Source organism: Somniosus microcephalus, chromosome 3 (genome assembly GCF_052327205.1).
Source record: "Somniosus microcephalus isolate GS21.2 chromosome 3, FLI_Smic_1.0, whole genome shotgun sequence".
Classification (NCBI taxonomy): Eukaryota; Metazoa; Chordata; class Chondrichthyes; order Squaliformes; family Somniosidae; genus Somniosus; species Somniosus microcephalus.
In genome coordinates, this window is record NC_140989.1 from 275,148,890 (window position 1) to 275,170,501 (window position 21,612).

The 21,612-nt window shown below is 43.5% G+C and overlaps 2 protein-coding genes across 4 annotated transcripts in view; one reads left to right on the top strand and one right to left on the bottom strand.

The window, feature by feature from the left end:
• LOC147121973 (protein Niban 1-like) overlaps positions 1–13,207 on the bottom strand; it is a 190,864-nt gene extending 177,657 nt beyond the window's left edge. Inside the window, 1 exon segment of the mRNA XM_085982571.1 lies at positions 13,023–13,207. Within this exon segment, the coding sequence (XP_085838697.1) occupies positions 13,023–13,074 (52 nt within the window). The 5' untranslated portion in view covers positions 13,075–13,207.
• Positions 13,208–13,306: 99 nt separating this feature from the next.
• rnf2 (ring finger protein 2) overlaps positions 13,307–21,612 on the top strand; it is a 68,121-nt gene continuing 59,815 nt past the window's right edge. For 2 of the 3 annotated variants that reach the window (XM_085982572.1, XM_085982574.1), the window contains exon 1: positions 19,056–19,179. The gene's annotated coding sequence lies outside the window, so the exon portion shown is untranslated. Of the gene's footprint in view, positions 13,482–19,055; positions 19,180–21,612 lie in introns of those variants that run through there. The other variant, XM_085982573.1, reaches the window with a different exon arrangement.

Genomic DNA, 21,612 nt, shown 5'->3' on the forward strand with positions numbered 1-21,612 from the left:
TCATACGTGAGACCCCAGGATGACACTGATGTAGTTGCTCTAGGATAGACTGTCATGCTGGCTGTGGAATAATCACTCGTGCTCCCCACAACACGCAACCATCCTGCACACTCAGCTCTGTTTTCCTGACACTATAGGGTGTGAAGTCAGCCCCTTCCGGATGCTGTGGCCATCCCCTCACCACATATTCTCGAACTCTAGACAGTACTGTATCGTTACCTGTTCCATGTTCTTACTTGCTCTGCAGTCACAAGTGCCGTGTCAGTGTCCTCCAACATCAAAACTCTGTCCTCTGGAGCTGCACGGATAAGTGTGCCTGGCAGTGGAAGGTGTTCCCATGGTACTTGCCCACCTTGTAGACGATGACATACTCATATGCCCTCAATGTCTCTGCCCACCTCTGGATCTGGGGTGGCACCATCTGTGGAACTGCTTTCATTTCATTGAAAAGAGAGAGAAGAGGTTTATGATCGGTGCATATGGTGAACTTCCTGCCATATATGTACTTGTGAAACCTCTGTAACCCAAACATTACTGCTAACCCCTCTTTGTCTAACTGGGAATAGTTTTTTTCCGCTGGTGTTAGAGTTCGGGACATAAACCCTATTGGTCTTTCAGTTCCATCTTCCATGCAGTGTGAAAGAACTGCCCCCACCCCGTAAGGTGAAGCATCACAAGAGAGAATGATGTCTTTCTCTGCATTGTAGTGAACCAGCACATCTGACGACAGCATCAGTTTCTTGGACTGTTCAAATGAAACCCCCTGCTCCTCTCCCCACTGCCACTGTGTCTCCTTGCGCAGTAGTTTGTGAAGAGGTGCTAACACAGTTGACAAGTTTGGTAAAAACCTGTTATAATAGTTCAGCAGTCCCAGGTAAGCTTTTAACTCAGCCACATTTGTAGGAGCAGGGGCATCCTGCAGTGCTTGTACCTTCTCCTTGAGTGGATGGAGCCCGGTGGCGTCCACTCTGTGTCCCAGGAACACTGCCTCATTCCCCAGGAAAGTGCACTTACTCCTCTTGAGCCGGAACCCTGCCCTCTCCAATCTCTGTAGTACCTCTCTCAGAGTGCTCAGATGCTCCTGGTTGGTTCTTCCCATCACCAGAATGTCATCCAGATAGATGGAAACATGTGGAATCCCTTGCAGTACACCTTCGATTGTCCTCTGGAAGATAGCTGGACTAGATGAGACACCAAACGGTAAGTGGTTATATGTAAACAAGCCCTTGTCTGTATTTATGGTGACATACTTCTTTGATTCATCATCCAGTGTAATCTACAAGTAGGCATGGCTCATATCCAACTTTGTGAATTTCTTTCCTCCAGCCAGGTTTGCAAAGAGATCCTCTGTTTTGGGAATCGGATACTGCTCTAGTTTGGACACCCGATTGACTGTCAATTTATAGTCTCCACAGAGTCTTACCGAATTGTCCGGTTTTAAAACAGGTACTATGGGAGCTGCCCATTCCGAACATTTCACTGGCTCCAGTATGTTCTCTCTCAATAGATGGTCAAGCTCAGCCTCTACCTTTGGCTTCATGGCATAAGGCACAGGTCGTTGTTTAAAAAACCTTGGCGGTGCCTCCTTGTCTACATAAATCTTAGCTGGGGGGGCCATTAAATGTGCTAAGTTCCTCCTTGAACACATTCTCATGTTCACTCAATACTTCTTGCAAAGTCAACTGTTTGCCCGCATCTATTTGATGTACTGCTCCCCAGTCTAATTTAAGTTCTTTTATCCAGCCCCGACCTAACAGGTTTGGTCCGGTACCCGACACTATAACTACAGGTAGCTGTTCCACTGTGTCCCTGTGTTGCACAGTTACATTAGCTGTACCTAATGTCGCTACTCGTTCACCTGTATATGTTTTAAGATACAGGGAGCAAGGCTTTAACTCTGGAACTTTTGCACGGTTCCACAATTTTGAGCACTCTGCCTTGTTCATTATGGTCACGCCGCACCCTGTATCCACTTCAAAGTTCACCTTAGAGTCATTTACTGTCAATTGCAATGTGATAGGAGCCACTTTTGGAATGTTCTCTAACATGCTATACATTATGAACATATCCTCTTCTTCCTCCGCTTCCCCGCTGATGTGGTGTGCTCCATGTTTTTTCACTTCTCTCCCTTGGTTTTGCTGTCCTCCCCCTTTTGGTTTGGATTCCTCCACAGGTGATTTCGCCCTGCAAGCTCGTTTTATGTGTCCTTGTTTCCCACACTTGTAGCACTTTTCCTCCAGAAACCGGCATTCACTCTCCAGGTGATCGCCCTTGCATCTATAACATGCCTTCACATGCTCACGTTGTGGTTTCTGACGCATGTTCAACTTGTGCACAACAACCTGACCTGCAACTTGCGTAGCATTAGCCCTGTCTGAACCCTGTATTTCTTTTACATCTCGGTTTGCTGTCTCTATGGCTTGAGCAAGTTCCAATGCTTTTTCATAATAAGCCCAGTCTCGGATAATAATCTGCGCTGCATTCGGTCGTCCATTATTCCGCAAACTAGCCTATCTCTCAGCATTTCCTTCAGGTTGTTCCCATAATTGCAATCTTGTGCTAATTTATGTAACACCGCTACATAGTCCATTACGCTCTCTTCCTCTTTCCTGTTCCTTGAATTAAACTTGAACCGCTGTACAATCTCACTAGGCTTAGGGTTGAAATGTTCTTTTAGCAAGGCCACTAATTCAACAAATGATTTGTCTCCAGGCTTTTCAGGACTGAGCAGATTCTTCATCAAACTGTAGGTTTGGCTTCCCACTGAACTAAGCAGAATGGCTTTCCTTTTTCCGGTATCATTTATTTCATTTGCTTTGAAAAAATAACCCAACACTTCACAGTATTCCTCCCAGGTTTGTGCTTGACTATCAAAAGCGGAAACCGTTCCTCCCGTGGCAGCCATGCTCTCTTCCAGCTGGTAGCTAACCGTAGCTCGTAATTTTGTTGTTTAAACGTCTTGGCAGACTTTTCTTCTTTGTTCAGGGTCCTTTAGTTATCTTTGTCGCCAAATGTGATAAATCCATGTAGTGAGACAAGGACTCGAAGAGGCGAGGTATTAGGATTAATAAGAGTACTTTATTAAACGACTGCAAAACAACCAGGCAGGCTTGCATCCAGGCATTGCACCTTTGCTGACCTTGGCAGGAAGCCAACCTCTGACCTTAACAGGAAGCAAACCTCTGACCTTAGCAGCAGCATTGGCTACAGCACCACCTGGTGGATAACCTTAATCATAACATCCCAGATTACTATAAATATCTATCCCCCTGACTATACTGTCCCCTACCACTACCATGTTCCTTTTCACTCCCCCCAATTGAAAGGCCTCCTGTACCCTGGTGCCGTGGTCAGTTTGCAGACTTTGCCCTCATCCAGACAGTCAGCAAGAATCTCATACCTGTTGGATATGGGTAAGGACCTAAGCTCCTCCAGCACTGTACCTGGGGTCCCCTTACCTGCCTGACTCGCAGTCACACCCTCCTGTCCCTGACCACTAACCAGACCTGGACCACTGCCTAACCTAAGAAGTGTGACTGCATCCTGGATCAAAGTGTTCAGGTAACTTTCCTCCTCCCTGATGCCCTGCAATGTCCGCACCTCAGACTCCAGCTTAACAACGCTGAGCTGAAGTCCCTCGAGATGCAGATGTGGTTGTCCGGGATCGCGATGCTCTCCACAAACTCCCACATGCTGCAGTTGCAGCACACCACCTGCACTGCCATCCCTATCCAACCTTGTTTTATTTATTTATTTAATTAAAGTTTATGTATTTAATCAACTTAGCTTATATATTTTTTTTAAAGTAATTAGTTGATCTAGTTTAGGTAGATTAAATTAAGTATTTACCTGTAACTTACCCCTGCCGCCCCTCGTTGTGCTGTGACATCACTTTGCGATTTTTCTCCCGCTCCGCTCTCGGCCTCGCCCTTTTCTCTCGCTCTGCTCTCGGCCTCGCCCTTTTCTCCCGCTCTGCTCTCGGCCTCGCCCTTTTCTCTCGCTCTGCTCTCGGCCTCGCCCTTTTCTCCCGCTCTGCTCTCGGCCTCGCACTTTTCTCTCGCTCTGCTCTCGGCCTCGCCCTTTTCTCTCGCTCCGCTCTCGGCCTCACCCTTTTCTCTCGCTCTGTTCTCAGCCTTGCCCTTTTCACTTGCTCCGCTCTCGGCCTCGCCCTTTTCTCTCACTCTGCTCTCAGCCTCGCCCTTTTCTCCCGCTCTGCTCTCGGCCTCGCACTTTTCTCTCGCTCTGTTCCCAGCCTTGCCCTTTTCACTCGCTCCGCTCTCGGCCTCGCCCTTTTCTCTCGCTCCGCTCTCGGCCTCGCCCTTTTCTCTCGCTCTGCTCTCGGCCTCGCCCTTTTCTCTCACTCTGCTCTCGGCCTCGCCCTTTTCTCCCGCTCTGCTCTCGGCCTCGCACTTTTCTCTCGCTCTGTTCCCAGCCTTGCCCTTTTCACTCGCTCCACTCTCGGCCTTGCCCTTTTCTCTCGCTCCGCTCTCGGCCTCGCCCTTTTCTCTCGCTCTGCTCTCGGCCTCGCCCTTTTCTCCCGCTCTGCTCTCGGCCTCGCCCTTTTCTCTCGCTCCGCTCTCGGCCTCGCCCTTTTCTCTCGCTCTGTTCTCAGCCTTGCCCTTTTCACTTGCTCCGCTCTCGGCCTCGCCCTTTTCTCTCACTCTGCTCTCGGCCTCGCCCTTTTCTCCCGCTCTGCTCTCGGCCTCGCACTTTTCTCTCGCTCCGCTCTCGGCCTTGCCCTTTTCACTTGCTCCGCTCTTGGCCTCGCACTTTTCTCTCGCTCTGTTCCCAGCCTTGCCCTTTTCACTTGCTCCGCTCTCGGCCTTGCCCTTTTTTCTCGCTCTGCTCTCGGCTTCGCCCTTTTCTCTCACTCTGCTCTCGGCCTCGCCCTTTTCTCCCACTCTGCTCTCGGCCTCGCACTTTTCTCTCGCTCTGTTCCCAGCCTTGCCCTTTTCTCTCGCTCCGCTCTCGGCCTTGCCCTTTTCTCTCGCTCTGTTCTCAGCCTTGCCCTTTTCTCTCGCTCTGTTCTCAGCCTTGCCCTTTTCTAGTGCTCCCCTCTTTGCCTCGCCCCTTTCTAGCACTCCCCTCTTGGCCTCACCCCTTTCTAGCACTCCCCTCTTGGCCTCACCCCTTTCTAGCACTCCGCTCTTGGCCTCACCCTTTTCTAGCACTCCGCTCTTGGCCTCGCCCCTTTCTAGCACTCCCCTCTTGGCCTCACCCCTTTCTAGCACTCCGCTCTTGGCCTCACCCTTTTCTAGCACTCCACTCTTGGCCTCGCCCCTTTCTAGCACTCCGCTCTTGGCCTCACCCCTTTCTAGTGCTCAGCTCTCGGCCTTACCCATCTTGTATTTATGGCTGCAGTTTTGGATTCTCCCACAAGTGGAAACATTCTCTCCACATCTACCCTGTCCAACCCATTCAGAATTTTAAAGACCTCTATCAGGTATCCTCTAAGTCTTCTCTATTGTAAAGAAAAAAGCCCCAACCTGTTCAATCTTTCCCGATAGCTGTAGTCTTTCAATTCTGGTACCATCCTTGTAAATCTTTTTTTGCACTTTCTCCAGTGCTGCTATGTCCTTTTTACAGTATGGAGACCAGGATCCTATACTGGTTCAACATAACTTCACTTCTTTTGAATTCTATACCCCTAGAAATAAATCCCAGTGCTTTATCATTTTTAATTACTTTGCTGACCTGTGATGCTGCTTTTAATGATTTGTTCACCTGTATCCCTAGATCCCTTTTCTCTTCTACCCCATTCAGTTTATTTTCTAAGGTGTAGGAGATGTTTCTGTCTTTCCTACCAAAGTGCATCACCTCACATTTATCTATGCTAAAGTTAATTTACCATTTAACTGCCCAGTCTGCAAGTTTTCTACCACTGCAGAACCAAAGACCATGCTACACCAATGTGACACAAGCATTGTTACTGAGACATTATAGAATATTTTGTCAGGTTGGAGAAAAACAAATATTTGTAAAAGTGTTTAAAGTTCATCTGAAGGAATTTTTTTGCTGACCTGCACGGTGCTCTTATTGAGATAATTTTACTTATAGTATTATAAGAACATGGCACATATGGTGGACTCATAGACTGACATTGAAACTGTTGAGTTAAACATGGATTTTCTGGTCCAAGTACACAGGCATACAATGTATGTAGCTGGTGTTTCCGGCTGTGTGAGAAACCGCATGAGCCAAGGCTTCAGAGTAGTCTTAGTCACTTAGCAATGACACAAAATTAACCCTAACAAAGTGGTACAAAAAAACTCATACAATATATTTATAATTCAGGCTCAAAAACTGCAAATCAAAAACAATGAAAGTGTACCTTTAAATCTTCAGTGCTCTCATGACAGAACCTAGCAACCCTGGACTCTCATTTATATGGGTGTGAAAGATTTTTTTAAATTACATGTACCTTCATTTCCATACATTTACATTTCATTGTAATAAAGCTCCGATCTGTTTTTGGCAGGCGTTATATTTTGGGAAGACTTCTGGCCTCCTCTGCAGAGTTTACACCACCACTGTGGTAACATGAACTATTGGAAAATCTTCATTATAGAATACTTACCAGAAAGGCTGTTTTTAATTTTAGGATCCTTAAATCTCAGACTGACACACATAGTGTAATTCCCTTTTACGATTCACCATGATGACTGTGACTACAGCACTGCACAATGCTGGGAATTGTGCCTGTTATCTTTGGTTACAAATGTTTTTTCTCCATATATGAAGGTGAAACAGAAGAGAACACACTGACACTTGCACTAAAAGTAACAGCTCTGTTGTTCCTCCCTGAAATCTGTATCTATTTTGAAGATTTAGTAGGTTTCAGTCTAACTCAATGATACTCTATTACACTTTAAGGCCTTACTTTTTGGAGAATAGAAACAAGCTATTTTGCAACTAACCACATCTGCCTTACTGCTTACATTGCCTGGCTTCTGTATTACATTATGTACTTAAATTACGTGCTTAGGTTAGGGCATGACACAATTTAATTTTTTTTAAATCATTAAAGTACAGTGCACAATTTTGACTTTCCTAATTTGTTGGCTGGCTGTACATGAAGTGTAAATTGTGGAATATTTGAATATATATCAGTCATGATCAAATTTAACTTAAGGATTTGTTTACATCAGGAGTTTGTAGATAACTTGATATCACATTAAACAGATAACCAGATCATTAGATATGCTTATTTTTTCTGTAATAGAACATAGACAATCCTGTATGTATATATAAATAAAACACAATAATTGTTCTAGTGAACTCCCCTGACTGTTCAGTTGGTAAAACCACTGCCCAGTGTGAAACTGGGCCACACAGGTGAGGAGAGTCCCAATTTTGATGCCTGATCTGTGCTGTTAGCCATTGTTGGTCAAGGTGGCAGCAGGGATACTATAATTGACCTCAGTATTCTTGGTCTAAAGAAATGAGAAAAAAATAGGACATTTTTATCCAATCACCTCATTACACGATCCCCTCCTCATCATTCTTGACCACTCTGCAGCGTTTGTTCACAGAAGCTTACAGCACCGAAGCAGGTTAGTCATTGTGTCTGTGCCAGCTCTTTGAAAGAGCTATCCAATTAGTCCCAATCCCCTGCTCTTTCCCCATAGCCCAACAATATTTTTCTTTTTCAAGCGCTCCATCCTCTTCCACTGTTTCTCCTTTGTGGTCCACCCTCATGGCACTGCTTTAACCTATACATGTAAAAGACCAAATCCTAGCAACAGTGCACCCACTCTGTAAATCAACCCTATCAGCTATTTCTAATGCAAGTTATTATTGTTTTAAAACTTAGAAAAAGTATCTCATCACCAGGACAGATTTAATTACACAGGTAAGCAGGCAGGATAGAACAAAGTACAGTGGGCCTTCCCCTCTTGTCAGGTCAGGCATGTAGCTGAGCTTTGCTCTGAATCACATCCCAGTTTCCATCTGTTCTTGAGCTACTGCGTAAAGCAGCAGATGAGCAGAGATGCTATAGTCAGCATGATCACAAGATAAGTATGGATAAGGAAGACAATTTGGCTCATATTAACTCACCCATCTGAATTGTTGTCTGAATTTCCTACTCCCTGTCTGGTCACAAATCCAACCCCAGCTACAAACTGCTATAGAAACTGTTGGAAGAGCTCCCCACCAAAGAATTCCTCTATCTCAAATGTTGTTCTCCAAATACAAGTATGATTTTTTGCCACATAGAATTATTTTTGCTAAATGTGTGTATATGGAGTAAAATATTATACAACACTGGGGAAATTCGGCATTGTCAGATGTGCCATCCTTTTGATGAGACATTAAAACTGAGATCCTATTCCCTGTTCAGATCCTTTGGAACTATTCAAAGAAAAGCAGGGACTTCTCATAGTGTCATGGACAATATCCCTCCCTCAACCATCACCACCATAAAAACAGATCAACTAGTCAGTCATTCATCTCGTTGTTGTTTGTGGTGTGTCATTGGAACAGTATAATAGCTGCATATTTGCAAATTTCAAGGTTATACTTCATATGCTGAAGTCCAAATCATTTATACTTACTGACAACATAAAGGGTACCCAGCACTGACCTCTGGGATGAACCACTTCCAACCCTTCTTCAGTCCTAGCATGCCCAATTTCCTTAACTCTTTGTTTCAACCAACTTTCTATCCATTGCTTCTTATGCCAAATCCATGAATTTTTCTAACAAGCCTCATGTGTGACACCTTATCAAATGCTTTCTGAAACTCCACATACACTACATCTGGGAACAGCATTCCCATTATATCCAATTAGACACCTCTTTCAAAACTCTATTAAATTTGTCAAGCATGATTTGCTTTTAACATATCCATTGAGACTTGTCTGCGATTAACCCATGCATTTCTAAATGCTCTGAAGTTCTGATGAAAGGTAATAGACCTGAAACGTTAACTCTGTTTTTCTCTCCCCAGATGCTGCCTGACTTGCTGAATGTTTCCAGCATTTTCTGTTTTTATTTTGGATTTCCAGCATCCGCAGCATTTTGCTTTTGTATTTCTAAATGCTCGATAATTTTATCTTGAATTATGGATTCTAAAGCCTCAATTTTAACTCAGTGCAGGAACCGGGCAAGCAGGGGCAGAGGCAAACCTACCTGACATCAGCAGTGTGTGCCCTGGGAGATTTTAATTCCTGGGACTCATCTGTATGTCCCTGATCAGTTTCCTGGCCAAAACCAGTGGGAAGCTGGCCGGTGGGCAGGAGCACAATGTTGAGTATCAGGAATCCACCATCAGGGACCAAAGGAATAGTCCCCAGGACTTGGGTAAGTGGATTTGGGGAAGTAAGATTGGGAGCCCAGGTCAGGGGAGGCCTAAACCTTCTTTGTAGAGGCTGGAGGAGCTCCTCCTGGCCCTAGAAGGAAAGATTTTTTTTTATTTAAAAGACTTACCTTTTTAGACCTCTTCAGACATGACTCCTCTTCCCGTTAGGTTGGCCACTACCACTTCCACATCACCACACAGGCCCATGGTTAAAATAGTTGTGCCCCATGATGTCATTGGAGCCAGATCTGCATATTTAAGGAAGGTTCCTGCCAGTTTCCGACAGGTGTCCTTCTTTTCTGTTCAAAAGAGCAGCTTAAAATCGTAGCCTCTGGGATTAGTGAGGGGCTTCAGCAGGCACCCTGGAGAATCAAACTCTCCTGTAGAAGTCCCTGGCTGTCTGCCTCGGGTGATGTGAAGTCAATGAATTTGGCTGTTCTATGAAAGACAGCATCTGTCACCTGCTGGATGGATGCCCTGACAGCTCCCTGGTTAATGTTAAACACATGCCCTGTATCGGCCTGGAAGGATCCAGAGCCAAAAAAGTTGAAGGCTGTGATCACTTTAATTGCCACGGACAGTGGAGGCAGTCTGCAAATCTTTATGATGAAGTTGGCAAGATGCCCAATGGCATCCTTATAGAGGTGCAGCCATTGGATGTACGATTACTTGGAGAGATCTTTGTAGGACGGGTGCGGCCTGTACCCACATTGGGGAGGGTTCATAGCTGGTGGGCTGCTGTCCTCTGCCCAGCTGCCGGAGTCTCCTGACCTGGACTACTCCTCCTCCATTATGATGGTATAGAGGAGGTGTTCCCATAGGGAAAACCATCCCCTGTCTGCAGTTGACCTAAATGTGGGTTTGGGGGTGGAAGTTGTGGGGGAGGTGCGGTGTCCCAAAATTTGTTTCTGGGAAGAGAGGAAAGTGCTACAGAAAAATTAAGTTCAGGTGTCAGTTATTAAAAAATGTGAAGAGGGCTAAAAAAAATGTTCCTCAGAAGCCTGTAATCAGTTGGTGCGTTCTTAAGCTCACTTGCCCTTCTCTGAAGTGCCAGAGGAAGTTGTAGAGCTTTTGTTTTGGAGTGTAAATGTGCACCGCTTGCAAGTGCAACGTAAACCCAGGAAACTTAAGCGTATTAGAGCAGTGCAGCTATGCAAATAAGCCCTGAGCAACAGTGTCAGGCATAAGATTTGCATTGAGATAAAAATCAGGAAATTTGCGTTTAGCGCAACAACGGTGCATAAGCGGTATAAAAATACTAATTTCTTCAATAGCTTTGGCACAATAATGGTGGAAGCGTTGAAGCTAGTGAGGAAATTCGGGGGCTTAACTTCTTAAAACCCGAAGTCCTCTTTGGAATATATAGAGGCTTTGCCGCTATCCACTTTCATATTTACCGCAGGCGCAAATGGACACAATGGACAACTGTGGTGCCACACTGCTGCTCTGCTGAGACCAGCTAACTCAGCACAAAGACCAGGAACATGAAACCTTCCCGGTCGATAAGGCTCAGTGCCACACCATCGAGACACGCGAGAACAGATTTCCCCTTCGCCATTTTACCAAAATTATTTTGGGGCATCACAGAAAGAACATAAAAATGCGTAAAACCGGGGAAAGGCCCATTCAGCCCATCAAGTATATCCTTCGACAGAAACCTATATCTCTTACATTGAAAAGTGAAAGCGGAAATAAATGCAAATGCATTTTACCAAGACAGCTGACGTATCCGTTGAAATTCTCATCAGTATTTTAATGACTATCCAGCCAGGTACAATAGCTTCTATTTTTTAGGTTCTCTTGTGGTGCTAAAAGCGCAGGTAACGTTTCCATTTATTTCACATGTTAAAGGTCTTTCCTAATCAGAAAACTGTTAACAGCAACATAAAATTGGCAAACGGCAGTAAATGGCTAATGCTGGAGATGGACCCAAGGGAAGACTGTAGGAAGCTGCAGCAAGAAGGACAGTATATCATTGAGCGCTAAGGACCAAAGGGAAGTCCTCATGATTGATTAGATGTAATAGCTGGTATTACAACTGCAGAAGATAATAAAAGAACGCCACCTTGGGTTGTTTTGTTTGGTGTTGAGCTCTCCACGCATTATGCCATTCCAGTAAAGGTAACAGTGCGGTACTATAGCAATGTGCCGAGTCCACATTGGTCCACGAGTCAAGGCGGTGCAATCCGCCCACAGAGATTTGGGCTTTTCACATTTTCGATGCCGTAACCATAAAGGCATTTCCCACTGATGTGTTCCAAATTTATTAGCATAGCTTATTTCTTCCTTTTGTTAGCAGATGTTTTGGAAGCACGCTCCTCGGAGTGTATCCTGAATGCAGAGGGACTATTGTGGATTTAGTGCAGGAATCAGCATGAATGTGTTGGCGGAACAAACGCCACGTCTCCTCCGCCCAAGAGTGTTTGTTCCTGGTGTTTCAACGTTACATTTACCAAGATCGTGAATTATAGATGTCAGACCTGGAATAACACCAATTACCATTCTTTCCAGTCAACAACATAGTCTTATAACCCAGAACTGGTTCGGGAAATTGCTGTATTGACAGCCTTATTAAGAAGGCAGACATTTAACAAACAAGAAAATATCGACAAAAAGCTTTGTGCTTGGATACATTGCTCCTGCACTATACCATTGAGATCCAACCAAACGCTGCTGACACGCAACTTCACTGACACAACTGATAGTTTGTAAGTCCCTCTACCAACACACTGTTCAAGTACTGTCTCCTGGGACTACAACTGGATATTCCCGACGGTGCTCCTTTATCTTGACAGTCCACCCAGTACAAGTGTACCGGGAGGACAGTCTGTAAAGGGCTACAGTCTCCAATAACCGGAAGCCTGAAACACTGCTGCCCTTGCCTAATCCCTAACTGCGAAAGTGGTCGAAGCTGTGCCCACAGCAACACCCGCAATTTCAAACACAGAGCACAAGCAACGGCCAATAGTTCAGATTACAGCCCGGCTCCCATTTATACAAATTATTAGAAATAAGTGGCTCCAACTGGTTGCCAAACGCATTTGAAAAGTTTAACGTTCAGGACTCTCATAACACGTTAATAATTAAAACAAAGGCAAAATACTGCGTCAAGTTAATAATTAATCCTTCTGTATATATGACTAAAGCAAAGCCTTCCTTTTATGTATGAAACAAATAGGAGTTGGACTGGAAAAGATGTGCCTTTGTCAGTTTCTTTTTGCAGACATCATCGTGTGGGTAGTGGAACTCCGAGTGAGTCATGCCTTCCGCTGGGGCTGAGAGTTCCATCTCGCCCTCCCCACACACGTTGCAATCAATGTGCACTAAACTTTTCCAAATTAGCCTTTCACACTTCTGCCCGGTGTAAAGTTGTTGATACGTGTATCTGTATCTTAAAAAGGAAACTGATCATAACGGAGAATGAATGCAAGAAACATCTCCCGAGAACTGAGAGAGACTCGTCCTGCAAGAAGCGCCAGCCGGCCACTGACTCTCGGCCAGTTTTCTTTTCTTAAAGAGCTACTTTCTTTCGCTGCTCTCTCTTTCACCAACGCATCACAAGACGCTGGCGTCTCAATTCCCATCCATTCCTGTCCTGCTATATTACCAAAAGTTAACATCTACCGTACAGTTCATCAGATTCAGTTACTTGACACCGCAGTCATTTCCCCGTCACGACACAACTGAGAAAGTTGCACCTTTGCAATTAAGTCGTCCTCACCTCTGATATAATTGCATTTGTTCTCATCCAAGCTGGAAACAGATCCACCCATTATGTCAGGAGCACAATTCTGACTGCAGAATGTTTTTTTTTCTCTCTCGTTGCTTATAAGCGGGATCTAAACTTTCCGCAGGCTACGCCAGTCCCCAGCTGTCCACTGAGACCCGTGCAGCGAATGTTCCCCAGTTCACTTTTCTCTCTATTATAATGAACTTCCTGAAACAAGTCACCGCCTTCACCCCGCCCCTTTCCTCTCAAAATCAACTAGATCAATTAGACTGGCCTTACATAGCAAGAAGAACAACAGTGAATAACTAGGAATAACTAAGACCAAAGCGATACTATTTGGAAACATTGCACAATGTAGTTAAGTGATAACAGAACTTGTGGAGGCAGCGAATATCCACCATGGACACAATTCTACGCAAACCCCTTCGCATTTGCAAGGACACTCCTGAAGTAAGTACAATTATTATCGAGATCATTTTAATTCCCGAGAGCTGGGAACTATATAATAATTCATTGGACTTACAAAACTAATCACAATTGTAAGCAGTTTTCTATAAATAATTTCACTATCTGATTTGTGGTTGCTTCCTTTCCTGTAGGTGGCTAGCTTGGCACTTACCAGTTTTGTATTTCAAAAGATAAAACCACCTTCCCAGTTGTAATTATCGATGTTGATCGAGTTCTGCCAAAACCCTTAATTGTAAATAATCTGACCAGACAGTGTAGACTATTGTATATTTGCTGTCAATCATAATTTTGACCTTGGGCAGAATCAACCTAGTGTCCATTTCAACTGGCGTTCACAGCACAGAACTGCCCACAGTTTGTCAGTACAGTACTGCAATTCTTTCTGATAAAGACAGCTGATGCAGGAAAGGGACAGCGCCACGATAGCGGCATGACATGGTCCTCTGAAACTGGAACTGAGCTACACCAGAAAGCAGTGAACAGAGCTCGGAACAGTATTTACTTTAGATCATATCTGTGGTTATTAACTGTCGAAAGTCTTCATAGCTAAATACTTCGGATATTAAACATATGTGTTTTAGCATTATGTTTATTGCATGGTATAAGTAGAATGAGTTTTATATATGTTAGCCAATAGTACTCTATTTCTGACTATACATTTATGAGGGGTGAATATATAATCCCCAGCTATGACAAGAGATAAATATGTACAGAAATAAAGCGGATAACTGTGGCAAAGTCACGGGTGAGTTATCGCAAAGTTGGGTCTGATTATTATATTTATAAACACTGGGAGTTTTTGAACGCAACAATTTTGAGTGTTTTTGTACTCCAGATAAAGTGGTTACGTTGGGTTTCCGTGAATTCCTACTATCTGATACATGTTTTTTTGTCACTGTTGTTTCCTCAAGCTGAGTGTTACAAAATGTTATCTGTTTTCGGAGGCTAACCATGACTAAATTGTTCTTCCTAGCTGATAGCGCATAAACTGTGTCATTTGAAGTGATTCTCCAACTGGTTCTTCACCTGTGTCCTGGGCAGTGAGGGTTAGCATGTTATGCGAATATATTGCAGCCGAATCCTATTTTGTCCTCACCCAATGTCCACGGATGTAGGTTTCCACAGGGTTCAGGGGTCACTGAACAACAATCATAAGTACGAATTCTGATTAGTTTTCTCAACTGTAGCCCATGGGCATTGAGACTAATTTTAGGTCCTAATCAATGCACTGGACTGAAATTGGACAACTCAGCGTAAACTAAACATTGAAACTCCGACTTTCCTGGGCCCTATAACTTAGTATAAAGCCACAACATTCATTAAGGGATTATAGAGAGAAAATTATAATATTATTCCATAATAGCCTTGACATACCCTTTACATAGCTGATCACAAAGCTATTGAAGCTGAAACTACATGCCAAGAATGGAAAATGTCTCATCTACACCACAATCTTCCTTCACCTTGATAAACACACAGCTCACAATCACATACACGCTACCTACTGTCTGGATTTAACTATTGAAATCAAGAAAGTGGAATGTGGTTTAAAGTCTCACTTAAAACGCAATTTAAAAGACATCCAAGTCAATGATCCTGATTATAATGTTTATATAAAAGATATACCGGCACCTGCAGTTTTTGCATTGCAGAAACAAAGGACATGCCTTGGCTAGCAGTGCTTTTTTATTCGTTCATGGGATGTGGGCATTGCTGGCAAGGCCAGCATTTATTGCCCATCCCTAATTGCCCTTGAGAAGGTGGTGGTGAGCCACCTCCTTGAACTGCTACAGTTCGTGTGGTGAAGCTACTCCCACAGTGCTGTTAGGGAGGGAGTTTCCAGGATTTTGACCCAGCGACGATAAAGGAATGGCAATATATTTCCAAGTCAGGATGGAGTGTGACTTGGAGGGGAACTTGGAGGTGGCGGCGTTCCCATGCGCCTGCTGCCCTTGTCCTTCTAGGTGGAAGAGGTCACGTGTTTGGGAGGTGCTGTCAAAGAAGCCTTGGTGAGTTGCTACAATGCATCTTGTAGATGGTACACACTGCAGCCATGGTGCACTGGTGGTAGAGGGAATGAATGTTGAAGGTGGTGGATGGGGTGCCAATCAAGCGGGCTGATTTGTCCTGGATGGCGTTGAGTTTCTTGAGTGTTATTGGAGCTGCACTCCTCTAGGCAATTGGGGAGTATTCCATCACACTCCTGACTTGTGCCTGGTAGATGGTGGAAAGGCTCTGGGGAGTCAGGAGGCGAGACACTCGCCACAGAATACTTAGCCTCTGACCCGCTCTTGTAGCCACAGTATTTATGTGGCTGGTCCAGTTAAGTTTCTGGTCAATGGTGACCCCCAGGATGTTGATGGTGGGGGATTTTCAATGGTAATACTATTGAATGACAAGGGGAGATGGTTAGACTCTCTCTTGTTGAAGGTAGTCATTGCCTGGCACTTGTGTGGCGTGAATGTTACTTGTCACTTATCAGCCCAAGCCTGAATGTTGTGCAGGTCTTGCTGCATGCGGGCATGGACTGCTTCATTATCTGAGGAGTTGTGAATGGAACTGAACACTGTGCAATCATCAGCGAACATCCCCACTCTGACCTTATGATGCAACCTGATTAACTACACCTGAAACTGCCCACGTGGGTTATAGTAAATCGCTGCAAAACTTAAGGTACATGTTCAACAAAAACAAATCAAAATATTCACTTGTTTAATTTAAGAAAATCAAAGGAAACAGCTTTAGGATCTCACTTCATAAACTTCACTCTTGGTTATATGTAGGTTTAGGGATGCTTCAAAGTGAGCAATAAGATTGTAAATCAATCAGAAAATATGCTAAAAACTGTAAAAGTAAAGGTATGTACAATTATGTAAATAATGAAGAAAATGAAGAACACTGAAAAGGAGAGCAGAAATGACACTGAAAGCTGATACTTTTTGTATGACTACTGCAGAATAATATTCATATGAATCAGAAGAGGGGCAATAAGGCAATGGTTGAGTTCCAAAGCAGAATTTTACCACAATTTTGAGCCTGATAAATATTACAATAGTTAAGCACCATAAATTTACAATAAACTGCCATTTAATAACAACCGATCTAGGCATGCTGTCATTGCAAACATCCATCTCATTTTGTGGCTAATAGGGAGAAAGCAGATGGCTGACACATCATCTGTTCTTAATTTACAGAAGCACTAAGAAATTATTATTATGGCCAGTTAGCCTGAAGAACAGTTGTATTCTCAGCTCATGCATCATTTGATTTAAATATGGTATTTTGAAATATAATCTCAAACTCACTGAAGATGTTCTTCCCACTAATAAATCATATGCCATGTTATATTTGAAAGGTGGTCATTACATCATTTTATAATATTTATTATATTACCATTGAATCAATTGTGCTTTTTTGAGGCTTCTCCCTCTGTGCTCAAGAGCTTTCAGGTATTAAACTGTCACATCCGTTAAAGTCATCATTCACAACTGTATATTTAACTCTCTGTCCCTAAATTGTATTTTATCATAAACAATACTTCTCAACTTTGCTAATTTAACTTAGATTTTAATTTTAGAATGAATTTTGTGCTCATATTGCTCAGTAATGTCAACACTAAGCAATGAATTCCCCTCAACCAAGTGTCAACATTAAGTATTCCCAAGTCAGATATAGTATGAACTAAATGCAGGGGGAAACTCACTTGTACTCTTCTCCAAAACTGCACCTTAAATTGAATATTACTGCACTAATGTGACACTTTAATCCTTCATACCACTATCATTGTTATCTGTCTGATTAAGGCTGGCACTTTAGTGCCAATTAGTGGTGAATTTTGGGCAGTGTTGTACTGTCAATTTGAGTACAATAGAAATTGGATAGAAACTGCCCAGTCTGAGTTCATTTAAGAACCAAAAGGCCAACTGCCATTTGACCAATCAGGGCTAAATTTAAACCTAGGTCTCAGAGGTAAAATAATTTGCAGAACAACTGACTGTTATACTTCTTTGTAAAGACAACTTTGCCTGCAAGAGATTTACCTTTTTATTTTCTTGAGGACTGAAATCAAACCTTGAGCACTGACTAGTGAATATTGCCATGGAAACAGAATTGTGTGTGTTGGAGTGCATTGATTTCAGGAGTATCTCTGCTCATTGACTGTGTCTCCTGCCTTTGAAAAGTGGCATTTAGGATTGGTTAGGAGATGTTGTGATAATTTTAAAATAGCTAGACTCTAGTACTTTAATAGTTGCCTTAGGTTTTGAAACCCTATTGGAACCATTGCCAACTTGGTAACATGCTGAATTAAGAGCATAAAACGGTTGTCTTCTGGTCATTCATGTAGCCTATTGAGATGTCGCTACTGAAACACATGAATACACAGTACTGTCAGATTTTGCCTATGTGGTAAAAAGTTACACACCACAATGCATCGCATTTTAGCACAGATACGATTACTGAACACGCCAGAAATAGTCATGTCTGATGTTGCACAAGCGAATCTTGCAGCATTATTCCCACAAAGATCAAACCCTAGGTCTAAAATTTTGTACAATTTTAAGACGACCAATGTACTGTGAACATTTTCAATTAATTTTAGGCATCAGCATTTCATCTGTACTTAACTATATTGCTCAACTTAATTCCAGGCGAGAATTGTCGGACCTTGATCAAATTGCAAGTATGAATATACTTATGGAACACGCTGGGATGCTGTTTAACTTGAACTGATGCAAGAAAAGTACTTTATAGGCCCCTTTGAAGGATAGTTCCAACAATACGATGTGTGGGGACGATGGGTGTATATGAAATATTTAATGAACATTGGAAAATTATAACGTACAAGAAAGCATCCCTATAGCAACAGGAAAGTGGATGACCCCAGCAGAGTACAGCGACGCCAAGATTAATCTGCGCTTCATTCCAAGATATAACTAAATGCACAAGTCCTGATTCATTACCAACATCGGTGAAATATTACCCTGTTACAATCAGGCTGAGTCCATGCAAAGTTCTACGTGAAATGATGGGGACAATATTTTATAGTCAACTACAAGAAACATCTTACACCCGTTAATTGTTAATAGAAAACAATTAAGATTATCAACGGTAATTAAAATACAATCTGCTAGTGTTGTTTTGCTGTTGCAATTTAATAGTTTTATTAAATTACAAACATGCAAATGAAAAATCCAAGATTCACGTGGAGAGCAAAAGAACGTTTCCATAAAGTGTGACACCTCTTAACTCTTTCAATTCGAGTAGAGGATGGAAAATCCTATATAATTCAATCTACGTTGAGGCTACAATTTATTCCTGTAAATTTTCAGCACTTTTTATACCCCCAAAAAATCGACCAATAAGGCAGTTTATTAAAGTATGAAAAACCGCAAAATTTACCCGTGTAAAAAAAATATTTTATCTCAAATGCGAATGCAATCCTTAATATATAATATATATATATCAGCGAACTTGGTATTGTTTTTCTTGCAATGCAAATGGAATAACCGTGGATGCAGAAAGAGTGAAGAGTTTGATTCCAAATGCTGATTGCTTTCCCAATGTCCATTGCGGAGACTCGCCATATTGCGAGTGGCTTGGTGCTCCAGGGCTGTTTACATCGGGGGGAAGTGCCGGCAATCCAGCCTCTGCCCCCGCTCCTCTCCCCCTCTCCAGGACGGTGAGTGTCGGGCTGGGGTGGCCGTGTGTGGGGAGCGGTCTGATAATGGGGCGCGGTGCGGCAGGCAGGCGGACGGATCATCCGCCAGAGAAAGGCACGTTGTGATTGTTCTAGTCTGAAGCCCTGAGTGCTCGGTGCCGGAGCCAGCGGCACAGCGACTAACCTGGTTGTGTGGATGGCTTTAAACATTTTTTAAAAGACGTACGTGCGAGAGAGAGAAAAAAAAAGCACACGCACAATGTTAAAGGCCCATTGGGACACGCATTTAGTAAATGAGACTTTGTTGTTGTGCTGTGGGCTCGGGGACTGAGCCACTTCTCTTATATAACTGCTTTTGTGTGTCTCCCATTATTATTAATCGATCGGTGCAAGTGAATGTAAAGTGTTCGGATTGTAGCGGGTTGGTGTTCTTGTTTTTTTTGGTGGTGTTGAATGCGGGTGTTTTTGAGTGGAGGTGTTTGTGATGCTGATTATAGTGCCTTCTGACTGACTGACTGAGCCCGCTCGTTGTTACTATGATGAGTTGCTGCTTGAACTTGTAATTTTTGTGTTAAAAAAAACTCACAAATAAGCCCTGGTGCCCTCCCCGACAGTCGGCATTGGCCGCACAGCCTCGGAGCGGGCGATCAGTGATTGGCCAGGCTCGCTGTCAGTCTTGGAGGAGCTGCAGTATTGTTGCTTTCTGAAGGACAGATTTCCACAAACACACCGTTACCGCGCCTTCTCTCTCAACAATCTCTTCTTGTACTCGTCTCGTTATTTTTTTTCTTTTCAAATCACACTTGCTTCCTGCACCAGATCAGACGAATAGATCGCAAACTCTTGCATTACTTCAGGCAGCTCATAACACTGTGTATACATGTATAGTATACTGTATTCTCCCTCAGGTTCCCCCCCCGCCCAACGTCCAGTCCAGTGTACCAGCATCGTTGAGACTCGGTGCATGATGGCTGGCAGGCTTGACTGAGTCAGTGAGCACTGGGCTGAAGGAGTGTGTAATGAATTATTGCACTGAACTGAACTGAGCGCAGACTTCTCACTGTTTACACCTTATCTGAGGGACAATATCAAATCCATTCCCGGCCAGTGAACTGCCGATCCGATAAAGCGCAGTCGAATGGCGACTCCAAATCAGACTGTCTATATTCGTCTGATTGAATTCTCTTTATTTTGGAGTTGACGTGAAATGGTCAGGGGAAAGTGGGTTTACAGGTTTCAAGAGGGTGTAAACAAATGGTAACACAGGCAGTTGAGCATCTTGCTGCCTTTGGACAAGCAGCTTGTCAGTTTGACCTGTTAGACCTGTCACTGTTTAACTTTATGGTCAGGTCATTAGATAGGACTGTTCGATTATGGTGAACTGTTCCCCTTGTTGGTGGGTGGAGAGGAGAAGTAAAACTTCCCCCCACTTCAAAAACTTAAACTTTTTAAAATCAATTACGACAACATTTTGTTTGTGGGGCTCCCCCAATAATGCAGTGAGTTAATCCACCATCTGGTGTGGCACTGAACCATATCGGGTCCCAAGTTCACCGCCTGTTTTGTGCTGGATTGGCTGATCTCAGTCAAAACAGCACTGAACACTCTACAACTGACTTTAGTATCGCTGGACTAGGGAGAGGAGAGAGAAATAAAACCAGCTATCATTCTTGCTGCTGATCCCCATGCAGTGACCCCTGCTGGAAAGTGAATCTATATGGACCTCAGATGAGGACAGCAGCGGGGTTTCTGTGTTAACTCACACACACACAGGGCTGTCACCTCACTGTTTGTTTCATTCTCACCACATCAGTTGGGTTTTTCAAATTGCAGAAGTTGTCAGCCAACCATTGGCAAAACAAGTGGCTTTTTGCAATATTTGTGCAAACCTTTGTCGCACAATATTAAACAACCATGGTATTGTCAATTAAATTATTGACTGCCGATCAGATAAATGGACGCAGTGGAAATCACCACTCATTATAACTGCAGTTAGTGTACTGGGCAGGAATATAATCCTATCCACCTGAGATACAGAAGTGTGATGTAAACAGTGAAAAGTCTGCATTCAGTTCTGATCAGTACAGTGTGAATTGAATTCAAAACTATTAACTGGACCATTGAAAAAGAACCAGGTGGCAACCATACAGTTGAATTATTTGTTAACACTCGCTGTTTAGCCTGTACATGAGGAATGATCACTTGGGTGAGGTACCTGAGGGCTGTTGGTGCCTATGGAACCATAGTCCACCACGAGTCACAGCTTTCAGAGAGGGTGGACAAAAATGGGGAGAAAATTGGGTGGATTAAATTTCTTATTAACTTTTTAATATTATAAAAACATGTTATACACTGGGACAAAGTCCAACACCGCCTTCAGTGTGCCAGTGCAGCCTTCGGTCGCCTGAGGAAGAGAGTGTTTGCAGACCAGGACCTCAAACCCGGCACCAAGCT